This window comes from Sinohyriopsis cumingii, chromosome 18 (assembly GCF_028554795.1).
Source record: "Sinohyriopsis cumingii isolate HCF-2022 chromosome 18, ASM2855479v2, whole genome shotgun sequence".
Lineage (NCBI taxonomy): Eukaryota > Metazoa > Mollusca > Bivalvia > Unionida > Unionidae > Sinohyriopsis > Sinohyriopsis cumingii.
The window spans coordinates 27,358,423-27,380,341 of record NC_142978.1 but is presented as its reverse complement, the minus strand read 5'-3'; the positions used below and the strand labels follow the sequence as shown (position 1 = coordinate 27,380,341).

The following is a 21,919-nucleotide window of genomic DNA, read 5'->3' as shown; positions in this document are numbered from 1 at the left end:
GACATCACCAGATATAATCTTTGATCTGATTCTGGAAACATGTTTTTTTGTGTTGGTTTTACATGAACTAAATGGATACCTTGTAGCTAATTTTATTACCTGGGTAGTTATGAATGGGTGTGTATCTGGGTACCTTTAAACTTAGCATGATTTGCCTACATACATGTGAAAGGATGCAGAGCTAGCCTTCTTGAAATAACCTGTAGCCTAATTTGCCCACATGTATTGTAAAAGCTGCTGAGTTGACCTCCTTGAAGTAACGCAATCTGATTTGCCTGCATATATGTTAAAGGTGGCAGAGCCAAACTCTTGAAGTAACACATAGTATGATTTTGCCTACATAAATGTTAAAGGATGCTGAGCTGGCCTTCTTGAAGTAACTTTTGTATAATTAATATTAATTTGCATACATATATGTTAAATGATGCTGAGCCAACCTCCATAAGGTAATATTTAGTATGTGTGTTAAGGATTCAGAGCTGGCCTTCTTGCAGCAACATATTGGTGATATGGAGAAAATGTCAAACCAATGATTGTCAGATCACCATAGTTCAAAGACTTTTGATGCCTTTCTAGCATTGTTCGTTGTAAATACTGTTTGCATCATGTACTTACTAATAGATGTGCTTGAATTTCTTCCTTACTTTTTAAGCCCAAACAAGTTTGGACAAACTGAATAGTTTAAATAGAATATTGACTAATGTTTTGGTCCATGAACTCTTTAAATTTTTTTATTACTTTAAGGTTAAAACTTGGTCAACAGCCCACATTATACACGTGCAAACAGATTTTGCAGGTCTTTCCATACTATGAAACAGTTGGTTTTTCCTTTATTTTCTTTACACACACACACACACACTGATTATAATGTCCCTATAACAGTGTTTGAAAACTAAATATTATTTTGTTCATTATAACAGAATGTAGGAAGCATTCACCACAGTCTTGATCCCCAGCCTGTTGTCAAGCATTGCATGTACATGTTAGTAATGATTATTAAATAGGACCAAATTTGAACCTAAAACAAACTACAGGTAGAGACTTCTGATTGTATATGGCAGGGTCATCAGGTAAAACATCCTTAGTTGTCATTTTTTCCTGTATGCATAAGGGATGAAATTAGTGTATGGAAATTGTTTGCACTAGTCTATTACTAATTTTTAAAATGAATCAGTAATATTAGAGTGTTGATGGTTGTTGAATACAGAATGGTAAATATAATCAGTGTGTATTGATGTATACACATTGAAACCACTCAACATGTTATATTCCATTAGATTGACATTTTTATTTGGTCCCAAGTTTTCAATCTATAATAACATTTTTTTTTCCATAGCAAGCTAAATTCCAGCTACTCTGAAAACTGAAATGTTCACCCCCAAATTTCAGTTTTACACTTAAACTGCTCCCTTTCGTCACCATCCAAAACATGCTTCAGACTTTAAAATGTATTTTAGCTGATAAATTCAATAAAATGTTGTTACTCATGGATTTATGATCCATAAATAGCCTGTGGTTATGCCTTAAGTAAAACACATACCTGATAAATGCAGGGTCAGGTTATTTATAGTTAGCAAATACTGCAATATGCTTATTGGTGAGACGGTCACCCAGAAATGTATTGAACGTATGCATCAACACAGGTTTTAATGACCAGTACTGCAGCTTCATATTTAATACTTTGCAGATGAAACCAACAGGACAGTTTTTGGAAGGATTGTATTTTGTTTAGCTATCTTTTTAATTAAGTATTTAAAATGCAACAGTTGTCTTAATTGTTTAGACTCTTACCTACTATCAGATGTTAATTGCTTGCACTCATACATACACCAATACATTCACTTTTCGTCAGATAAGTTCTTTCCATATTTCACACAATTATACGCAAATAAAATTTGCTTACTGTGTCTGTCAAAAAAAAAGAAAAGCATTCAGGATATTTTAGGTCTTAAAAATGTACTGATTTTTTAAAATTAATTGCAAGTTTTGTATCGATGATGTTCTTGTGCATCTTATATATAAAGACATTTATTTCACACCTGTAATAGGCTAAAAAACAAACCTCTCAAAACCAGAAAGCTGAAAATTAACTTTGACTCTAAAAGTTTATGGTTTTGATGGGTTTAACAATATATCTATGCATTCCAGTCATCATTCAGGTCATCTTAAAGTCTTGAAATATGATTTTATAGTTTTGTTAGATATGCACTGAATTTGTACAGACTTGGAATGATGAGTGATGATAAGGCCAGTGTGATCATGGACAGTCACTTAGAATAGCATTAAGGACATGTTACAGTCACTCAGAGGATGTTACATTTAGGGACATGTTACAGTCACTCAGAGGATATGTTACATTTAGGGACATGTTACAGTCACTCATAGAATTCAGCTCCAGACTGTAAGATCTATGGATGGATTGAAATTAATTTATCTTCAGGGGCAAGATTTATAAGTAATACATTTGCCAAACAGTTAAAGGTCATTGTCATTTTTGTGTGTTTGTTGTAGGTGATATTTTTTTCAAGATGAAACATCATCTGTCTGTATTACATCATATATTTGATATGTTTTTTTGTTTGCCCATTTAACATTTTTCACGTTGGAAATGTGCAGTATCATATAATGTTCAGTCTCACCTTATGATGTCATTTAAAGGCAACTACTTATTGTCTGTAGCTTTGTAGTATGTGAGAAGTTACCTTGACTAATTGTTTTGTGATTCATCGAACAGAAACAGTGATTGTCATCATGCAGTAAATGGAATCTTAACATTCATGATCATTGAACCCAATGTATATGTTTCAGAAGAAATTATTCAGCCTGTTGCAAAAATTTGTCAAGAAATTATTCAACTGTTGAATGAATTTCTCAAAAAATTATTTAACTTGTTGCTTCAATTTCCCCCCAAATTATTCAACCTTTTGCATGAATTTCCTAAGAAAGTATTCAACATTATGTATAATTTTTTTTGAGAAATGTGTTTTCAGCGTAAGTACAAATTCCGTAATATGTTTTATCAGTGTACATATATAGAGGTTGACCAGGCCCCTCACACCCATGCTGTCATCTTGAGTAAGCCTGCCTGGATGTGGGGAGCAGAAATGGGGGCCAATGATCAGGGAGTTTGTATTGGAAATGAGGCCATCTGGACCAAGCTCAACTCGGATGAAGATCTTCAAGAAAAATTGCTGGGCATGGACCTGCTTCGGTAAGTTTTATGTTGAAAATGACTTATGTTAACAATTAAACATCTGTATACAGTGATCTCTTCAGATAATGTTGTTAGGACAGTGGGTATCCTGAAAGATCACATTTCCTTGGAATATGCACATTCACACATGCTCATTATGTGCATATTTACTTTTATATAACCATGTATATAATGAGATTTTTTTAAATAGTTTATTTACATTTACCCAAATAAAGAAGCAAATTATCAGATTAATATCGGAAATCGCGATTTTTAATTCTGGAAAATGGAAAGTCGTTATTGTCTTATCTGCATATTAGTTTTTAACTCAATAGGTTATAGACAAGACAAAGATGATCTTGTTGTCCATCATCTGTTGTCTGTTTTACGACATGTGACACATGGCCATCTATTACCACAAGTGTGTTATCACTACTCCACCTAAACTACTTGGAAGATCACCATGAACTTGACACACATTTATCCCATCTATTTGATCCTGAATGAATATGGTACAGCTCAAATATCCAATATGTCCACCATAGCAGCCATTTTGAAATCTTGTTGTCTCTACTTCTTCTGATTGAATAGTCATATTAATAGGGGGTTTCATTAAAAGAATTCTTACGATGCCTGGCTGGTCATAAGTGAAAATGGTGTCAATCTAAAATCTAATTGGTCCTAAATAAAAATGGTTCTCCCTGGATATCCAGTAGCTGCTATCTTGAAATCTTGTTATTGCTTCTCCTTCTGAATCAAAAGTCATATTGACATATTTAAGATTTTTGTTGTTGTTGTTGTAGGGTTTAACGCCATTTTTCAGCACATGATAGGCTATATGTGGCGGCCAGTATTAATGGTGGAGGAAGAACCCAGGAAATAACCACCGCTACTGGCAAGCTTTCTCACATACCTACATTGGCTGAATCCGAGACTCGAACCCACGCAGACAGAGGTGAGATGGCAGTGATCCGTAATGGAGAGCGCTTTAGACCACACGGCCACTCGGGGTCCCCCATACTTAAGATTTCTAAGTTGTCATAAATGAAGATGCCACCACTCAGCAATCCAATATGGTTGCCACACCAGCCATGTTGAAAATCTTGTTATCTCTACTTATCCTGAATGATCACATCAACATGGAGTTACCAGCAAAAGACATTCTATGATGTCTATTTGGTAGTAAATAAAAATGGTGCTGATGTGATGTCCAAAATGGCTTCCACAGCAACCATCTTGTAAATCATATTTGTAATCCTCTTTAGATTGGGGGTTTCACTAGAAGACGTATTATGATGTCTAGTTGCTCCTGAATTTAAATGGTTTTGCTCTGGCATCACAGCCTTTAAAATCTTTTTCTTGCTACTCCTCCTGATCAATAAATTCCTGATGGACGAGTATCTCAAACCAGAAGGCTCACCAGCCAATAAGTGAATCAAAGAGATCCCTTTTGGTGACAGCAACAGCCACAACTTTGCTGCCTCAACCAGACAATCCTTTCTCAATAGTACCAGTCTTATTCTCTCCATCCTAGGTATGGGCCAGATTGTGAGCATTCCAGTCCAACTCAGCTACTGTCTTGCATGAAGCAGTTAGGAACCAGTTTTATGGATCACATATCCTGTAGCCCATCCCAGCATAAGGAACTTCACAATGTTATGATGGTGTAGAGGGTAAGATGGAACTATTTTTTCAAGAATGAACCCTGCCTTTCAAGTCAGATCACAAGAGGTCAACACATAGTTAGTCTTACCTTTAATGTCAGTAGAGGGAATCTCTTGGTCTAGCATACTATCTAGACATCAAGACACTGGCTCTATCAGCATACTGATTATAGTTCTACTAAGAACTCTAGGTTCAGTTTAGTGCCACATTACCCATTTTAAATGGAATCAATGTGAATACATGTGTATGTCATTCAAAGGCTGAACTTATTGATTGCCTGGAAGTTATCTTGTCATTTTGGACCAGCTTCTAGTTTGGTTAGTTGTCACTTTAAACAATCGTTCCCAGCTCCATCTAAGATTGTACAAGAAATGTCAGCATTGCCACACCAGAGATGACAAATTATGCTCACAAGCTGCATGGTCATTGTTTTGATCTAATCATGACAAGAGAAGAAGAAGTCATTTGCTTTTTAACTGCTGGATTTTTTTGTACCTCCTCCTGCTTTGTCAACAGCTTAGTCCAGAGTGTCAGCATATATTATTTTAATCAAGAAAGATCAGTCTGTGTTCAAATTGTTGCTCCAGTCTCATTGAGCGACTGACTTGCTGGGTTGTTTAGCGAGGCAATTATATGACCTTAGCGTCAGTAGACCTTTTCACATCACAGCAGAAACCTCAGTCACAGACAGAGCCATTGCAGAGAGTGGATGGTCAACATACTTTTCAGTACAACGAATGTGGACAAAGAGTAGAGAGAAGATGATCGCTTTTGCTCCAGTTTCTCACCATTCTCACGCTGCCCTAATTAGATATCCTGGTGTGAAGAAGGCACCCCTTCTTTGCTTTTGAATGGGAAAGACCTTGCTATGGTGATCCATGGACCCGGCAATTTAGTTTTAGAGGATCCCCATGTCCTATTTAATGCCACCCCCCCATTATCCAGAGTCCTTTCAGCTACAGACATCTCAGAAGACTTATTCAGTTTACTTTAAACATATTGCAGTGAGAAATAAACACTGCAGAAAACGGTGGTAGGGATTGTTTACAACACAAAGCCACCAGGTGTTTATTGTTTACAACACAAAGTCACCAGGTGTTTATTGTTCGCAACACAGAGTCACCAGGTGTTTATTGTTCGCAACACAAAGTCACCAGGCGTTTATTGTTTACAACACAAAGTCACCAGGTGTTTATTGTTCGCAACACAAAGTCACCAGGTGTTTATTGTTTACAACACAAAGTCACCAGGTGTTTATTGTTTGCAACACAAAATCACTGGGATTTACTAAAGATTGTTCTTGGTGTCAAGGGCCAGTGACACTCTTTGACCAGTTATGGAACTTGGCAGTCAGTCATTTCATACCATAGTATAAAATGGAGACACCAATTCAGGTTTTAAATGCTGTTTAGGAGGGAGATTTTGTAATAACTAAATTTGCAAGATGTTTACCTACATGTCCCAATTCACAAATCAAAACAGCAAGCTCCTTCTGTTCACCTTCAGGGATACAACATGTCAGTTCACGGCACTTGCTTTTGGTATCAACACTAGTCCCAGGGGTCTTCACCAGAAGTATGGATTGAGTAGTGTCTCACTTCAGAACCATCTTTGCAACCATGACAACCAATTAATTACATGGATGACATATTTCAAAAATAGCAGGTGAACTGTAGTTGGAATATAGCAGTGAAATTCCTTGTTATACTCCCCATCAGCCTTAGTCTTGGATGCCTTGTTTTGAAAGAAAAATCCAACATCACACCAACTCAACATTTCACCCACATGGGACCTGATCTCTCTGGGTCACCTGTTCATGGAGTGTGGCCTACTCAGACCTATATATTATATACCAGTATCTAGAGATGGAATCCATAGAGAAAGCACTTTATTGGTGGCAGGAGAAGCTTTATGGAAAGGTTAGTCTTGTTCTATACACCAACTCCACTGTCATGAATTATCTCAGAAGGCAATGGCAAACCAAATTCCCAGACCGCTGCATGCTTATTTGGGATTTTATAAGGTGGTGTCATCAGTGACAAATCAAGTTTGTCAGATTCTTTGCAGGATAAATGTACTAGCATACTGGATGCCCCAAAGGAATCAGCTACAAAAAACAGAATGGCCTTTTCATCACTTGGTTTTCAGTTGTATCTGTTCCTGCTGGGATCAACCACTATTGGATCTGTCTGCAACAAGGTGGAATGCAAAACTCCAAAAACTTGTTTCCCCAGACCTGAATCCATAGATTGGAATGATTGGATGCCTGTGCTTTCAAAGGTTCTGCAAAAGGCAAGACGTTTTCTATGCTGCCTCATCCTGATTGCTCATGTCAAGTTGGAAAAACCATGGATAAGCAGCTTGATAAATCTGGCAGTGGAAATTCCAAGGTGTTACGAGTCTGCTCTTAAAATAAGTAACTGAAAGTGGGAAAGCTATGTAAAGTTTAACACATAATTTATTTCCTAGAATACAAAGTGAAAATGAGAAGAAGAAAAAAAACTTACGGTAATGCGAATTAAATCCCAAAATAATCCAATAATTACAGACACAAGTCCTAATAATTTGAAGTCCTGAATAAAATTCAGTAAAAGTCCTGAAGAAATCCAAGAACTGCAGTTGATGACATCTTTGTGGTAGCTATTAAAGTATTGATGTGCCATTAGTCTTTTGTTGAATCACAGTAATATAATTCCAGGTTTGAATTCAGTATAAATTCCAGTGAATGTCTTTATCCAAGAATTTTATCAGAGCACTTTTGTATTTCCAGAGAAAATAGTCACTTGAATTCAATAATTTGAAAGAAAAAAATTCAATTCAACTTGTAACAACATAATACAACTTGAAATTGCTAGATGTTAAAGCATAAATGACAAAGTTCTCACAGTTACAAGATTATATAGTTCTCTACTTGACCTCAGATCACAATTATCGTTTTCTATAAACAAACATTACCTGATGGAAAATAACCTTCTAGAACAGGGGTGCACAACCTTTTTCAGCCAAGGGCCAGATTGCATTTTTTAAGACCACTTGAGAGCCACAAACACTAATTTCTTTAATATAATACTGTTCACGGGTCAGATTTCTGTGTTGTTTTAATTTGCCCTGAGGGCCAGACAGAACATGTTTGTGGGCTGGATCCAGCCCACAGGCCAGGGGTACTGCACCCCTGTTCTAGAATGATCCTGATGTTTACAAAATCAAAACCATAACCTGTAAAATTCACTTATAAAAGTCCAAAACCCTGACCAAATAAACATATTTACTTTTTCTGTTAATAAAGATCCTGATATTAAGCCCATACACATGGAAATTAATTTAGCTATGTATTAGTTGTTTACATAAAATGAAGTTTAAAAAAAGATGCCAGTCAGGTCAAGCAGAAATGAACCTAGTTTTGGACAAGATCAATTCCAGCATACAGTGGTACATTACAATAGCATGTAATGAAAAAAAATAAATAAACAAACTACCAAATAAACAATTAAATTGAATATACATAACACATGGAAAATAGTAACATTTCTTCATTTGCTGAAACATCTCAAACCCAGATCTGTTGAACCTACACATCTGGATCATATTAAACAAGCCTTCAATTAAAAGCAATTATTGCATCAAGTGGTGGAGAGAATCACTCAGGCAAGATGGTCTACCACTTTGAAAGCTTGTGAGGGAAAGTGGAGAATTTGCTTAAAGTAGTGCAAGCAAGTACACCTTTCTCAACTTAAGGCATCAGTATCCCAGATTACTGTTTGAAGTGAAAGACCTTTCCAATCTTCTGATGACTTTTATTTGATGTGTCATGCCCAAAAGCATTTGCTTTGTGCTCAAAGTGGAATCTATCATAGGTTCTAAGTTTGTTGAATAAGGCAACATTTGAACTACTCTTCCACTTCTAACGTAAGACCTGGTTCTCACCTGTCCTAGCTACAGCAGACAGGATCAGTGAAATACATGGTTTGTCCATCACTCCAAACTATCAACAATTCTGTCTGGATGGGTCAGTATCACTCATGATGAACTCTACTTTTATTGCAAAGAACAGGCTCCTACATGTCAATCAGTTGTTTGTGGTGAAACCTTTCTCCAACCTTAAACTCATGCTCATCTTACAAGACCCAGTGAGGGTGTTGAAATAGTACTTAAAAAGAACTGAGCTGGTGCGAAGATCTCATCATCACACCAGTCTTGTTTCTTTTTAGGCACTACATGTACTCATAAATTGTTTTCTTGAAAGATGGAACAGTCATTATCTTGCCAGTGTTCCCAGATGATGGATTAGACTCTTCTCCAGTGTGTTTAAAGTCCACCCAGTGAATAAGAATTTTTTTAATGAACTCATTGAAGAACTTTTATGATTGTCTACCACCATTTGAAGTGAACTTGGTGAATATTTTTGATCATGTACCACCATTTGATGTGAACTCAAGGAAGAATCATTTTGATCATGTAACACCATTTGATGTGAACTCAGTGAAGATTCTTTTTGATCATTTACCACCATTTGATGTGAACTCAATGAAGAATCTTTTTGATCATGTAACACCATTTGATGTGAACTCAATGAAGAATCTTTTTGATCATGTAACACCATTTTGATGTGAACTCAATGAAGAATGTTTTTGATCATGTACCACCATTTGATGTGAACTCAATGAAGAAGCTTTATGATCTTGTACCCACTATTTGATGTGAACTCAATGAAGAAGCTTTATTATTATGTACCACCATTTGATGTGAACTCATTGAAGAAGCTTTTTGATCATGTACCACAATTCGATGTGAACTCGAAGAATCTTTTTGATCATGTAACACCATTCAATGTGAACTCAATGAAAAATCTTTTTGATCATGTAACACCATTTGATGTGAACTCAGTGAAGAAGCTTTATGATCATGCCCACCATTTGATGTGAACTCAATGAAGAAGCTTTATGATCAAGTACCACCATTTGATGTGAACTCAGTGAAGAATCTTTTTGATCATGTAACACCATTTTGATGTGAACTCAATGAAGAATCTCTTTGATCATGTACCACCAGAAAAACTTTTGGACTTTTTGAGTAAATGCAGTTTATATTAGAAATTTTGACCATATATTTAAAGGATTTTATAGCTTTTGCCATGATCTTTTTTATTTTATATGCACTTACACAATTTTAACAACTTTGTTTTCAACATTTATCATTTAGTATTTCATGTTTATTTTTATTTTTGAAGGCTTTTTATCTTTATTTGCAATTCTTTACAATTAAATTTGAATAACTTTGCTTTTAATCTGCACCTTATAGCCAATATTCTGCTGACATGCCAATAAACCCTATTACTACTACTTTCTCTAACCATGGGGGCCCCGAGTGGCCGAGTGGTCTAAAGCGCTTTTGGGTTACGGATCTCTGCCATCTCAACTCTGTCTGCGTGGGTTTGAGTCTCAGATTCAGCCAGTGTGGGTATTTGAGAAAGCTTGCCTGTAGCTTCTCGTGGGTCGGTGGTTCTTTCCAGGGTTTTCCCAGGTTTTTCCTCCACCATTAATACTGGCCGCCATGTATAGCCTATCGTGTGCTGAAAAATGGCATTAAACCCTACAACAACAACAACAACAGTTCTCTAACCACTGAGAAGAATTTGACCAAATTGTAAAAAAGAAAAAATTCTGGCATTCATGAATTTAAACTTTATAAAAGTTGTTACTTGTCTACTACTTCATCTCAGAAAGCACTCAACAGAGTTTTACCAAATGTGACAGAAAGCAATTTGGACCCGACATTCTGTAACTGGACTTCGCTATGGACTGACATCATGTAACAGGACTTCACTATGGACTGACATCATGTAACAGGACTTCACTATGGACTGACATCCTGTAACTGGTCTTCACTATGGACTGACATCCTGTAACAGGACTTCACTATGGACTGACATCCTGTAACAGGACTTCACTATGGACTGACATTCTGTAACTGGACTTCACTATGGACTGACATCCTGTAACAGGACTTGAGTAGCATGACAAGTATGGTAAATATAAAGCTTCATTAAACTAAAATTCTTGCATACTTACCTTTAGGCTGGGATTGGAGAGAGGAGGCAGTGCTAGAGAAGCTTTAGATGTGATAACATCCTTTTTAAGTCAGTCTGGTCAGGGAGGACCATGTTCAGAGGGTGGTAAATGGACCTACTACAACAGCTTCCTGATTGCTGACAGTTCAGAAGCTTGGGTCCTGGAGACTGTGGGCAAACTGTGGGCTGCTGAGAAAATTACTGGTAAGGCCATGAAATTGTACAGCCCATGGCTCTATTGTTATCATAAAGCTAGAACAGTAAAATCACATTACCATTTATTACATGACTACTGTGTTATATATGTCAGTATACCCTTGTTATCATTTTTGGCATCCACTAGATAGAGAGGTCCCTAATTATAATCATATTTATGGCATTCACTAGATAGAGAGGTCCCTAATTATAATGATGTTTATGGCATCCACTAGATAGAGAGGTCCCTAATTATAACGCTTTTGATGGTATCCATAAAAAAGTGACTCGGATAAAAAGTGATGGTGCCTTATACTCAGCTATTTTCCAATGAGGACATGTCATAGTTAACAAAGTTGCCAATAATCTCAGCAGAACATCCGTTTAATTTAAAGAAGCACTGGTCATCACAAAATCAGCATTTGCCCAGTCAGGTGAGGGTATGAAAAATTCACTTGACAGGTTGAGATTTTCACTATCCATTTCAAGCTGGGTGAGTGCCATTTCAGCCTCTGAACTGTCGAGACAAGTTCACAATTTATCAGGTTTGGTAATTACATTCAGAGTGAATATATAGTCAATTAAGAAAGAGAAGATAAAAAATGAGTTTTTCATTTAAACCATACAAATGTTATTGCTAGTTTTTCTGATGCACAGTACAAAGCAAAACATCAAATCATTCTTTGACAAATACACCATGAGATACAGAACATTTTATGATTAAACAACATTTTTAAAAAAGTGTTGCCAAGTTTATGAATGGCTAATGATTTGTTTATAAAGTGATTGAAAATTGTGTGAATTGTGAGATTAATTTAACATCAAATACCACTATTCTTGCCAGAGCCATTTAGCATCATGGTCCCAGTGTGCCATAATTTCAGCCTGCCATGTTGTTGAACCTGCTGATATGTGATGCACGTGCTGTTTTGTAGTTATGATTCCTGGTATCCATTAGATATTAATCTGTTACTTCATTATTTTGTTACCTAATTCCAAGCACTATGACTTGAATGACACCTTTTCTGTACTGCTTATTGGGTATGTAATTAAGGTACTCCTTGATAATTACACACATGATTGACTGTTACTTTTTGTGCATTGTCTGACCTGACTGTCAGACATTGCTATCTATGAAATTCCTGTAGAAAATTCACTCAAGATCTTTGAAAAAATTTATGAATAATAAATGAAATGTTTGTAGCTGAATTATACACAAATTATAATTCAGTGGATTTATCCAGATCCAATATTAATACAGTCAATAATTTTATCTAATATGTCATCATATAAATATATGAAAAAGGGACTTTTTTAGTAACTGTAGCCAATGTTTACTGTAATCTATCTTTTGAGGTTACTGTTTCATGGTACACAAGAACTAAGGTGATGCAGAGTAAATAAAGGTTTGATATAATAAAGTTTTAGTAGTATTTCACCATTGTTTTAAACATCTGATGTGAAAATATGTCAAGAATATTGGTGACTTTGTTTTTAGTTGAAAGTCCCTAATTTGTACAGGAGGTTTGTTTTCTGTTTGATCATGCTCCTAGAAATGCTTTGTTCATTGTTTCTAATCAGTGCTTGACTGAGAGGGAATGAATTGGTCTGATTTTGTAATTACTTACAGCTTTTGTTTGAAGGACCATAGAACGAATTCCAGAAAACAACATTTCATATGATTGAATTGAGGTTATTAAAATTATAAACTATTATATTTCTCCAACAGCTGTTTGAATAAGAATTAATTCAGGGGGAGTGAACATTTGGTGAGTTGCATAACTGGAAGAGTGGAGTTTTAGTCAGTGAAACAATGTTGGAAGATCATCTTTCAAAAATTATTAGAGTAATGCCAGCAACTATTGAAATAAATACCACAAATTATGAAAGAGTTACTGGTCTACCCTGAAAATGTCATTGTTTGAATCAGTTTGTGTGAGGCAAGTATGTATGCTGCACTTAAAATGTCATAATTTATAGGCAGGAATTAAGGATCATCTTTTTTTGTCATCATTTCTTTGCAGGAAAACAGAAAGATTTGATATCAAAATGAGGAATAACATTAATGTGATAAAAAAGAAAGGTGTGATATCAAAATGAGGATTAACATTAATGTGATAATTTGCAAACAGAAAGGTGTGATATCAAAATGAGGATTAACATTAATGTTATACAATAGAAAGTGGTGATATCAAAACGAGGATTAACATTAATGTGATAAAACAGAAAGGTGTGATACCAAAATGAGGATTAACATTATTGTGATAAAACAGAAAGGTGTGATATCAAAATGAGGATTAACATTAATGTGATAAACAGAAAGGTGTGATATCAAAATGAGGATTAACATTAATGTTATACAATAGAAAGTGGTGATATCAGAATGAGGATTAACATTAATGTGATACAACGGAAAAGGTGTGATATCAAAATGACTAACATGAATGTGATCACACTGTTAACAGACATACTTAGTGACAAGATAATATCAGTTTTATACCAAGTCTAGTCATGTTTGATTATATCCCACCTGTCTTTTTCACATGAGCACACTTTCTCATACATACAGATGAATTTATAAAAGATAATTCAAGCAGTTCTGTTTATAATAGATTTACATTTTCTTCACTGATTTTTGTTTTTACAGAAGGGGTGAGGAACATCTCCAACCAGTTATCAATTCAGGAGAAGATAGACCTGATGTCACCCGGCCTGATGGAGGAAGCTAAGGCGTCTGGCCTTTATAAGGAAGAAGATGGCCCATTCAACTTTAGCAGTGTCTTTCAGCTGGAGAACAATCCCTCCACTACAGCAGTAGATCGATTTGAGAAAGGAAATGCTCTTCTAAAAGATCTTTCTAAAGATGGTAAATTAGTTATTTAGCCTGGTTAGTGCATTGGGGATGAGCTTTCATTACATCTTTTTACTGTTGCATGCCAAGGTTTTATAATCGGCTCTGGTGTTTGGAGATATATTTAGTTCAGAACTGATTACTGCAGCCTATGGTTTTATTTTCTTGGAATACTTTATGAAATTATGGGCTGTGGTTCAAGTTATTGACTTTTCAGGCTTGGCCCTTTTCTTTAAAGATGTTGCATGCCAGAGTCCCATTCATTTATTATGCTCTTTTTGCTCTATCACTAAAATTATTAAGAAGGCTTTGCTGCACTCAATGCAAGCATTGGTATAATTATGACTGGTTTAGTTTGGTTTTATGGGGTGTAGTGCCTTATTTCAGCACATGATAAGCAATACATGGCAGCCAGTATATTTTGTTGGATGTTACTGGCAAGTTTTTTCACATACCCATGTTGGTCAAGGTGAGACTCGAACTCATGTAGACAGGTGAGAAGTGTGAGCAATCTGTAAAGGTGAGTGCCTTAGACCACTCTGACACCTGGGGCCCTGATTTTGAGTGAGTCCAATATATGTGAATCCTGTTAGTCTGATGCTGTGATGAACTGTTGACATATAAAAACAGTGGTATGGTCTTAATAGAGATGAAGGTATGCAAAAAGAATTGTGACTTGCATCACTGAGTTCATGCAAACTACTATTCGTTTAGGAAAGAGGAGTGTCAGCTAGTTAGAAGATCAGTGATGCTAGCAATAATAATGTGTTGGTATCACGAAAATCAGACTAGTGGCTGTAATTTCAGTTGGTGAAAATGTACAAAATTTAAACTTAGCAAGTGTACATTAAGATCCGTCTTCATCTTTACAAAAATGTTATCATACATCCTTATAACACAAATTTGGATATGACCTGGCTATGTCATGTATATTCTGGTCAGACAACCTGGTCATGTCATGGATATCACTGTTCACATCATGGATATTACCTGGTCATGGATAACCAGGCCATGTCATGGATATAACATTATATCATGGATATAATCAGGTCATGTCATGGATATAACATCACATCATGGATATAACCAGGTCATGTCATGGATATAACATCACATCATGGATATAACCAGGTCATGTCATGGATATAACATCACATCATGGATATAATCAGGTCATGTCATGGATATAACATCACATCATGGATATAACCAGGTCATGTCTTGGATATAACATCACATCATGGATATAACCAGGTCATGTCATGAATATAACTAAGTCATGCCATGGTTATAACCCCTGGTCATGCTATTGACATAACCAGGACACATTCGATAACCTGGCTATGTAATGGATATAACCTAGTCTCATTATGGATAACCTGGTTACATCATGGATATAACCAGGTCATGCCAAGGATATAACCTAGTCTCATTATTGATAACCTGGTTACATCATGGATATAACCAGGTCATGCCAAGGATATAACCTAATCTTGTTATGGATAACCTGGTTACATCATGGATATAACCAGGTCATGCCAAGGATATAACCTAATCTCATTACTGATAACCTGGTTATATCATGTATATACTGTAGTATCATTTATTTTCGTTGGGCTTAATTTTCGTGGTTTTGTAAATAAAGGCATTTTTGTGGGTACTTAAATTCGTGGTTTTGCCTCTCAAAGTTTACATATTAGTAGGTATTTAATTTCCTGGTTTAACCTCTACAAATACCCAAAATAATGAATCCAAAAGAATAAAACTATGCCGACACAAGCGGTGGTTACTTTTATGTTTAAAACAATACTACCTTCTGTACAAGCACAAATCAAAGACCTGGCAAGTTCAATGCATACACCATGTTTTCTACCAAGTGAATAACATCAGTCAAAGTCAACACAGCCAACAACACTAAAACAATACTTCCATCTCCATGAGCACAAATAAAACACCTGTCAAGATTAATCACTTTCGCCATGTTTTCATTTGAGTGCTCAACATTAAAGGAAGACAACACAGCCAACAACACTAAGTCAGATTATTAAAGTACATATGAGTGATCTCTTACTTAAACTACTGTCCATCAAGTTGCACCATCAGTACTTTCTGATGATCATGGCGTTAACACAGTGACTTAAGATTGGTAAAATTCAACTTAGACCCCACCCCCTCAGTTCCTGGTGCAGGCGCTTGCTTACCAGGCAGCTAATGTTTGGACCTGCCTCATGTACAGACCAACTTCAACCACTAGACTTGATTGTAAATAAAGAGTACAAAGAAGAATTAAAATCACACTTCCATGAGTGGTATGCCAAATAGGTCATGGACACCGTTACGGAAAAAGATGTTACTGGTGAAGATCAGTGTATATTATTAGTAAACCTTGCAACCTCATTAATCAAGCCAGATCATGCTGAATGGATAATTGCAGCTCACGCAGCACTGAGTGAAAGATCAGACCTAATTATCAATGGTTTTGAGAAAGCTGGACTTGTTTAATTCAGTAATTTGGGGATTATTTACCTGAGAAGAATTTGTGAGTAACATGAGACTTGATTGACATGGTGTTGATACAGTGTGAGCTTTAATATGCTGCTGTAATTAGTGTATGTACATAGTGTTTCATTAATAATAGTGTTTCAAGAAATAGTTATAGTATTTTACAGGATTGTTGTTCTTTTGGATTAAAAATGCATGGATAAAATGAAATTTGCTTTCAGAAGGATTTAAATATTTCAGTAACAGTTGTACTCGAATGAAGGATCGATTTGAATAAGTATTAAATTTAACTTTCATATGCTGTTATTTTGTATTATTTTTTCTTTCATTTTCAGTATTTCTATTGTTTGAATACCTTATGCTTTGTCTCTATTTTCTATCCTTACTTACCTCACATATCGATTTAAGGCAGTAAGTGTAAAATTACAGCTATTGGATACCTTATCGAATGTGTGCATTGAAACAATATAAAATGATTATAATTCTTGTTTCAAAAGGTTAAAATAAGAAAAATAAAAGAAACACATGTAAAAGCTAATATTTAATGACCAGATTACAGTATTGACCTTGATTTATCAAATACAAGTGGCTGTATTAATCTCTAGGAATGAAACACTAAGAAAATGGGGGGGGGGCATCATCCTACGTGGCTCATTTTTCATTGGAGATTTAAATTCATGGTTTGGGACAGCAACGAAAACCACGAAAATTGGTCCCCCACAAAAACTGATTATGCTACAGTAACTTGGTCATGTAATTGATATAACCAGGACACAAGGATAACCTGGTCACGTAATGGATATAACCTAGTCTCATTGTGGATAACCTGGTTACATCATGGGTATAACCTAGTTTCATTGTGGATAGCCTGGTTACATCATGGGTATAACCTAGTCTCATTGTGGATAGCCTGGTTACATCACAGATGTAACTTGGTCAAGTCATATATATATATATATATATATATATATATATATATATATATATATATATATATATATATATATATATATATATATATATATAGTGTGTAGTCTTGTTATGGCTGCCACTTTTTTTGTATCAGATGTCTTTATTCCCCATCACTGCTTAGAACATCAACTGAAAAACATATATACAGAAATGCACAAAGTATAGAAACTTGAATAGTATAACTAGTATTTTTACACAGCAATGATTAAGTTTCATCAATTTGAATCTTTCTTAATCCCAATTTTTGTATAAAATTATTGGTGTTTAAAGGTGTTTTCCCTTTGTGACTTAGCAATTTTTATTTGGCATTGAAGGGGAAATGTCTTACCTAAGGACACAACTTTGGTATTGAAGGGGAAATGTTTTACCTAAGGACACAACATGGCATTGAAGGGGAAATGTCTTACTTAAGGACACAACATTGGCATTGAAGGGGAAATGTCTTACCAAAGACACAATATTGGCATTGAAGGGGAAATGTCTTACCTAAGTACACAACATGATATTGAAGGGAAAATGTTATACCTAAGACACAACATTGTATTGAAGGGAAAATGTCTTACCTAAGGACTCAACATTGGCATTGAAGGGGAAATGTCTTACCTAAGGACACAACATGGTATTGAAGGGGAAATTTCTTATCTAAGGACACAATATTGGCAGTGAAATGGAAATGTCTTACCTAAGGACACAAGATGGTATTGAAGGGGAAATGTCTTACCTCAGGACACAACATGGTATTGAAGGGGAAATGCCTTACCTAAGGACACAACATGGCATTGAAGGGGAAATGTCATACCTAAGGACACAACATTGGCATTGAAGAGGAAATGTCTTACCTAAGACACAACATGGTATTGAAGGGGAAATGTCTTACCTAAGGACACAACTTGGCATTGAAGGGGAAATGCCTTGCCTAAAAACACTACATGGTATTGAAGGGGAAATGTCTTTCCTCAGGACACAACATGGTATTGAAGGGGAAATGTCTTACCTCAGGACACGACATGGCATTGAAGGGGAAATGTCTTACCTAAGGACACAACATTGGCATTGAAGGGGAAATGTCTTACCTAAGACACAACATGGTATTGAAGGGGAAATGTCTTACCTAAGAACACAACATGGTATTGAAGGGGAAATGTATTACCTAAGAACACTACATGGTATTGAAGGGGAAATGTTTTACCTAATAACACAACATGGTATTGAAGGGGAAATGTCTTACCTAAAGACACAATATGGTATTGATGGGGAAATGTCTTACCTCAGGACACAACATTGGCATTGAAAGGGAAATATCTTACCCAAGGTCACAACATGGTATTGAAGGGGAAATGTCTTACCAAAGGACACAACATTGGCATTGAAGAGGAAATGTCTTTCCTAAGAACTCAACATGGTATTGAAGGGGAAATGTCTTACCTAAGGATACAACATGGCTTCCTATCCAGCATGGTCTGGAAATCAAAGCAAATACTTCAATCTGTGTACTTTGTATCAAACAGATTATGCTGAATATTCTTAATTTACATTGGGAAGCAATCTAAAGGCTTTTGGATTTGTTCACAGTAAAATTAATGCATAATAAATATTTTCAAAACTTTCCCTGTGTGCAGTCCTAAGGGTTATAACTTTTTCTCTGTACCATCTGCTGAGCCATTTTTGACTTGACCAACCAAGGATGTTTGGTTTAATTACATCTACTTTCAGAACATTCTGGCTATGATTTTGAGGTGCAGACCTCTTAAGTCAATTGTGAAAGTATATTTTAGTTAAACAAAAATCACCTGGCTATATATTCAATCATCTGACAGACCAAATTTGAGATTTGGGTAACTCTAAGGCTTTCTCCTTGAAAAGCCAGCTACCACCATAATTTTCATCATGTTAGGTACTGTTGTCACTTTTCAATGTTGAGCACTGAGCTACCATCCATAGATAAGAACAGTACTGCACTGAGCTACCATCCATGGATAAGAAAATTATTGCACTGAGCTACCATCAATGGATAAGAAGATTACTGCACTGAGCTACCATCCATGGATAAGAAGATTACTGCACTGAGCTACCATCCATGGATAAGAAGATTACTGCACTGAGCTACCATCCATGGATAAGAAGATTATTGCACTGAGCTACCGTCAATGGATAAGAAGATTATTGCACTGAGCTACCATCCATGGATAAGAAGATTACTGCACTGAGCTACCATCAATGGATAAGAAGATTATTGCACTGAGCTACCATCAATGGATAAGAAGATCATTGCACTGAGCTACCGTCAATGGATAAGAAGATTATTGCACTGAGCTACCGTCAATGGATAAGAAGATTACTGCACTGAGCTACCATCCATGGATAAGAAGATTATTGCACTGAGCTACCGTCAATGGATAAGAAGATTATTGCACTGAGCTACCATCCATGGATAAGAAGATTACTGCACTGAGCTACCATCCATGGATAAGAAGATTACTGCACTGAGCTACCATCCATGGATAAGAAGATTACTGCACTGAGCTACCATCCATGGATAAGAATGTTACAACAGTGAACATGAGCAGCATACTGTTTTGTAAGATGGATAAGAACGTCCTACATGCCATCTCCTAGTTAATGTGAAACATGTTTACTACTTCATCTGTGCTATACTTGGCAACGTGTACATAGCCACATCAGGCTTCAAGATGAAGATAATCAAGATCAGTTAGACTTTCTGTGAAAAAGGACTCTTTAGACATAACAGACGCATAGTTTCATATAAACACTTTTACATGCAAGTTCCTCTGGTCAGATTCCAAGGAACCATGTATCAATTTTGCACTCTCCCATTTGGTCTCAAAATCATACCATAGGCATTTGCTAATATCATCAACTGTTCCACTCTTTTCTGGTCTGCCTTGTTAACAGTGATTATGGCATATCTTAATGACATCTTCCAAAAGCACATGGTAAGTTTATTGTTGGTGATGGGCAAAAACAATCATCTGTTGAGACAGATTTTTTAGTCAGTTGGGACAAGTATGATCTCAGCTGATCTCAGCATTTTGTATACCTGAGCATGGAGTTGTGTACCAACCTATACCTTGTTTGCCTTCTACATATATGACACATGTTATTATTTTCCACAGGGATTGGTTTTCTGCTGGATAGTTTCATGAGTTCCTTAGCCAGTTCAATGTGGCAGTTGATTTGGTTCTTTTTGGCCACCTATTTCATGCATCATTTGCTTCTGGCCCATTGGCACCCATTTTTTGGTGAATTCTGTCAACAAATTATGATCTCAAATGAAATAGCATCTTCCATCATCTGTAGCGCAGCCAACAATGGCACATAACAGGAGTTCCGTTGGAACATACGATTTATATGTTCATCAATTCATATTGTTGGGGAGACCTCCCGCCTGTTGCCCAGTTGCATCACCGGTAAAGATGAATGATGGCCAGAAGTTTTATCCAATCACATCAGGCTTCTACAAATGGAGGCCATAGTGAACTCATTTATTCTGGAAGGATAAACTGTATGAGATAGTGAGGGAGGAGGGGGTTGAAATCATATTCCTGACAGGCTTAGTATTCTGGCAAACTCATTGTGAAGAAGAGGCCAGACCCCTTCACAGAGGATGGTTCCATCCATCTGTCAATCTTTCAGCATATTTGACATATGCACTTTTGGGTTGTCCAATGATCATGGAATCACAAACTGCCCATGATTATCTCTCCAGACCTTGACTTAGAAGTCATGGCTGTGAATGCATTTGTTGAATTGGAAGGGATCTTCAGGCTATGCCTACACCACCCCACATCCACACCCCCATTATACTGGTGCTGAAAATAATTAAGATGGGACAAGTCTTGGGTGAGTGATCTTCCTGATCTAGGTGTAGACATTTCCAGAAATATTCCTCCAATACACAGCCTGCAGTCACAGTTACATGTGATTTATTACTGTTCAGACAGGCTACTCCTTTATGCCTGGAGCTCCTCACGACAACCTTGCAGAAACAAGAATTTATGCTGTTGGTCATGGAGAGAAGCTTATGAGTTAGAAGAACTGGTACTTTGAAGATGCATAAAGGAATGTGTTGGGTTTTCAGGGACTGGTATACCATGACCAGTCAACTATTTGTAGCTCTTGTCTTCATGATCAATCTTTGCAGAGACAAGAATTAAATCTGGTAGGTCTAGTGGCTCAGCCCAAACCATCACCAGACCAGTTTGAAGTCAGCATAGCCTTACCACTTGCATGTGTCAGCACTTTTACTGGATTCATCTAGAACTTTGTCTCTGTAAGAAAACTTTTAGTTTCTTTTCTCTAAACCTGGTAGACTGGACCTGGCTCATGTGACTTTTTTCCTATAGGGATTGTGGTTTCATTTTTTTTCCTTGAAGGGTGGCATTGGTAGAGGTAGGAAGCTCAGTATTGCCACCATCTGTTATTTATTCTGCTAATATTAATGTGATTGGAGAAT

The 21,919-nt window shown here is 36.3% G+C and overlaps 1 protein-coding gene across 1 annotated transcript in view; it reads left to right on the top strand.

Annotated features, from left to right (window-relative positions):
- The window catches only part of LOC149776271 (secernin-2-like), a 46,095-nt gene that overhangs the window by 8,186 nt on the left and 15,990 nt on the right, over positions 1-21,919 (top strand). Inside the window, exons 3-5 of the mRNA XM_089942706.1 lie at positions 3,024-3,211; positions 10,933-11,129; positions 13,768-13,986. Of these exons, the coding sequence (XP_089798832.1) occupies positions 3,024-3,211; positions 10,933-11,129; positions 13,768-13,986 (604 nt within the window). The remainder of the gene's footprint in view (positions 1-3,023; positions 3,212-10,932; positions 11,130-13,767; positions 13,987-21,919) is intronic.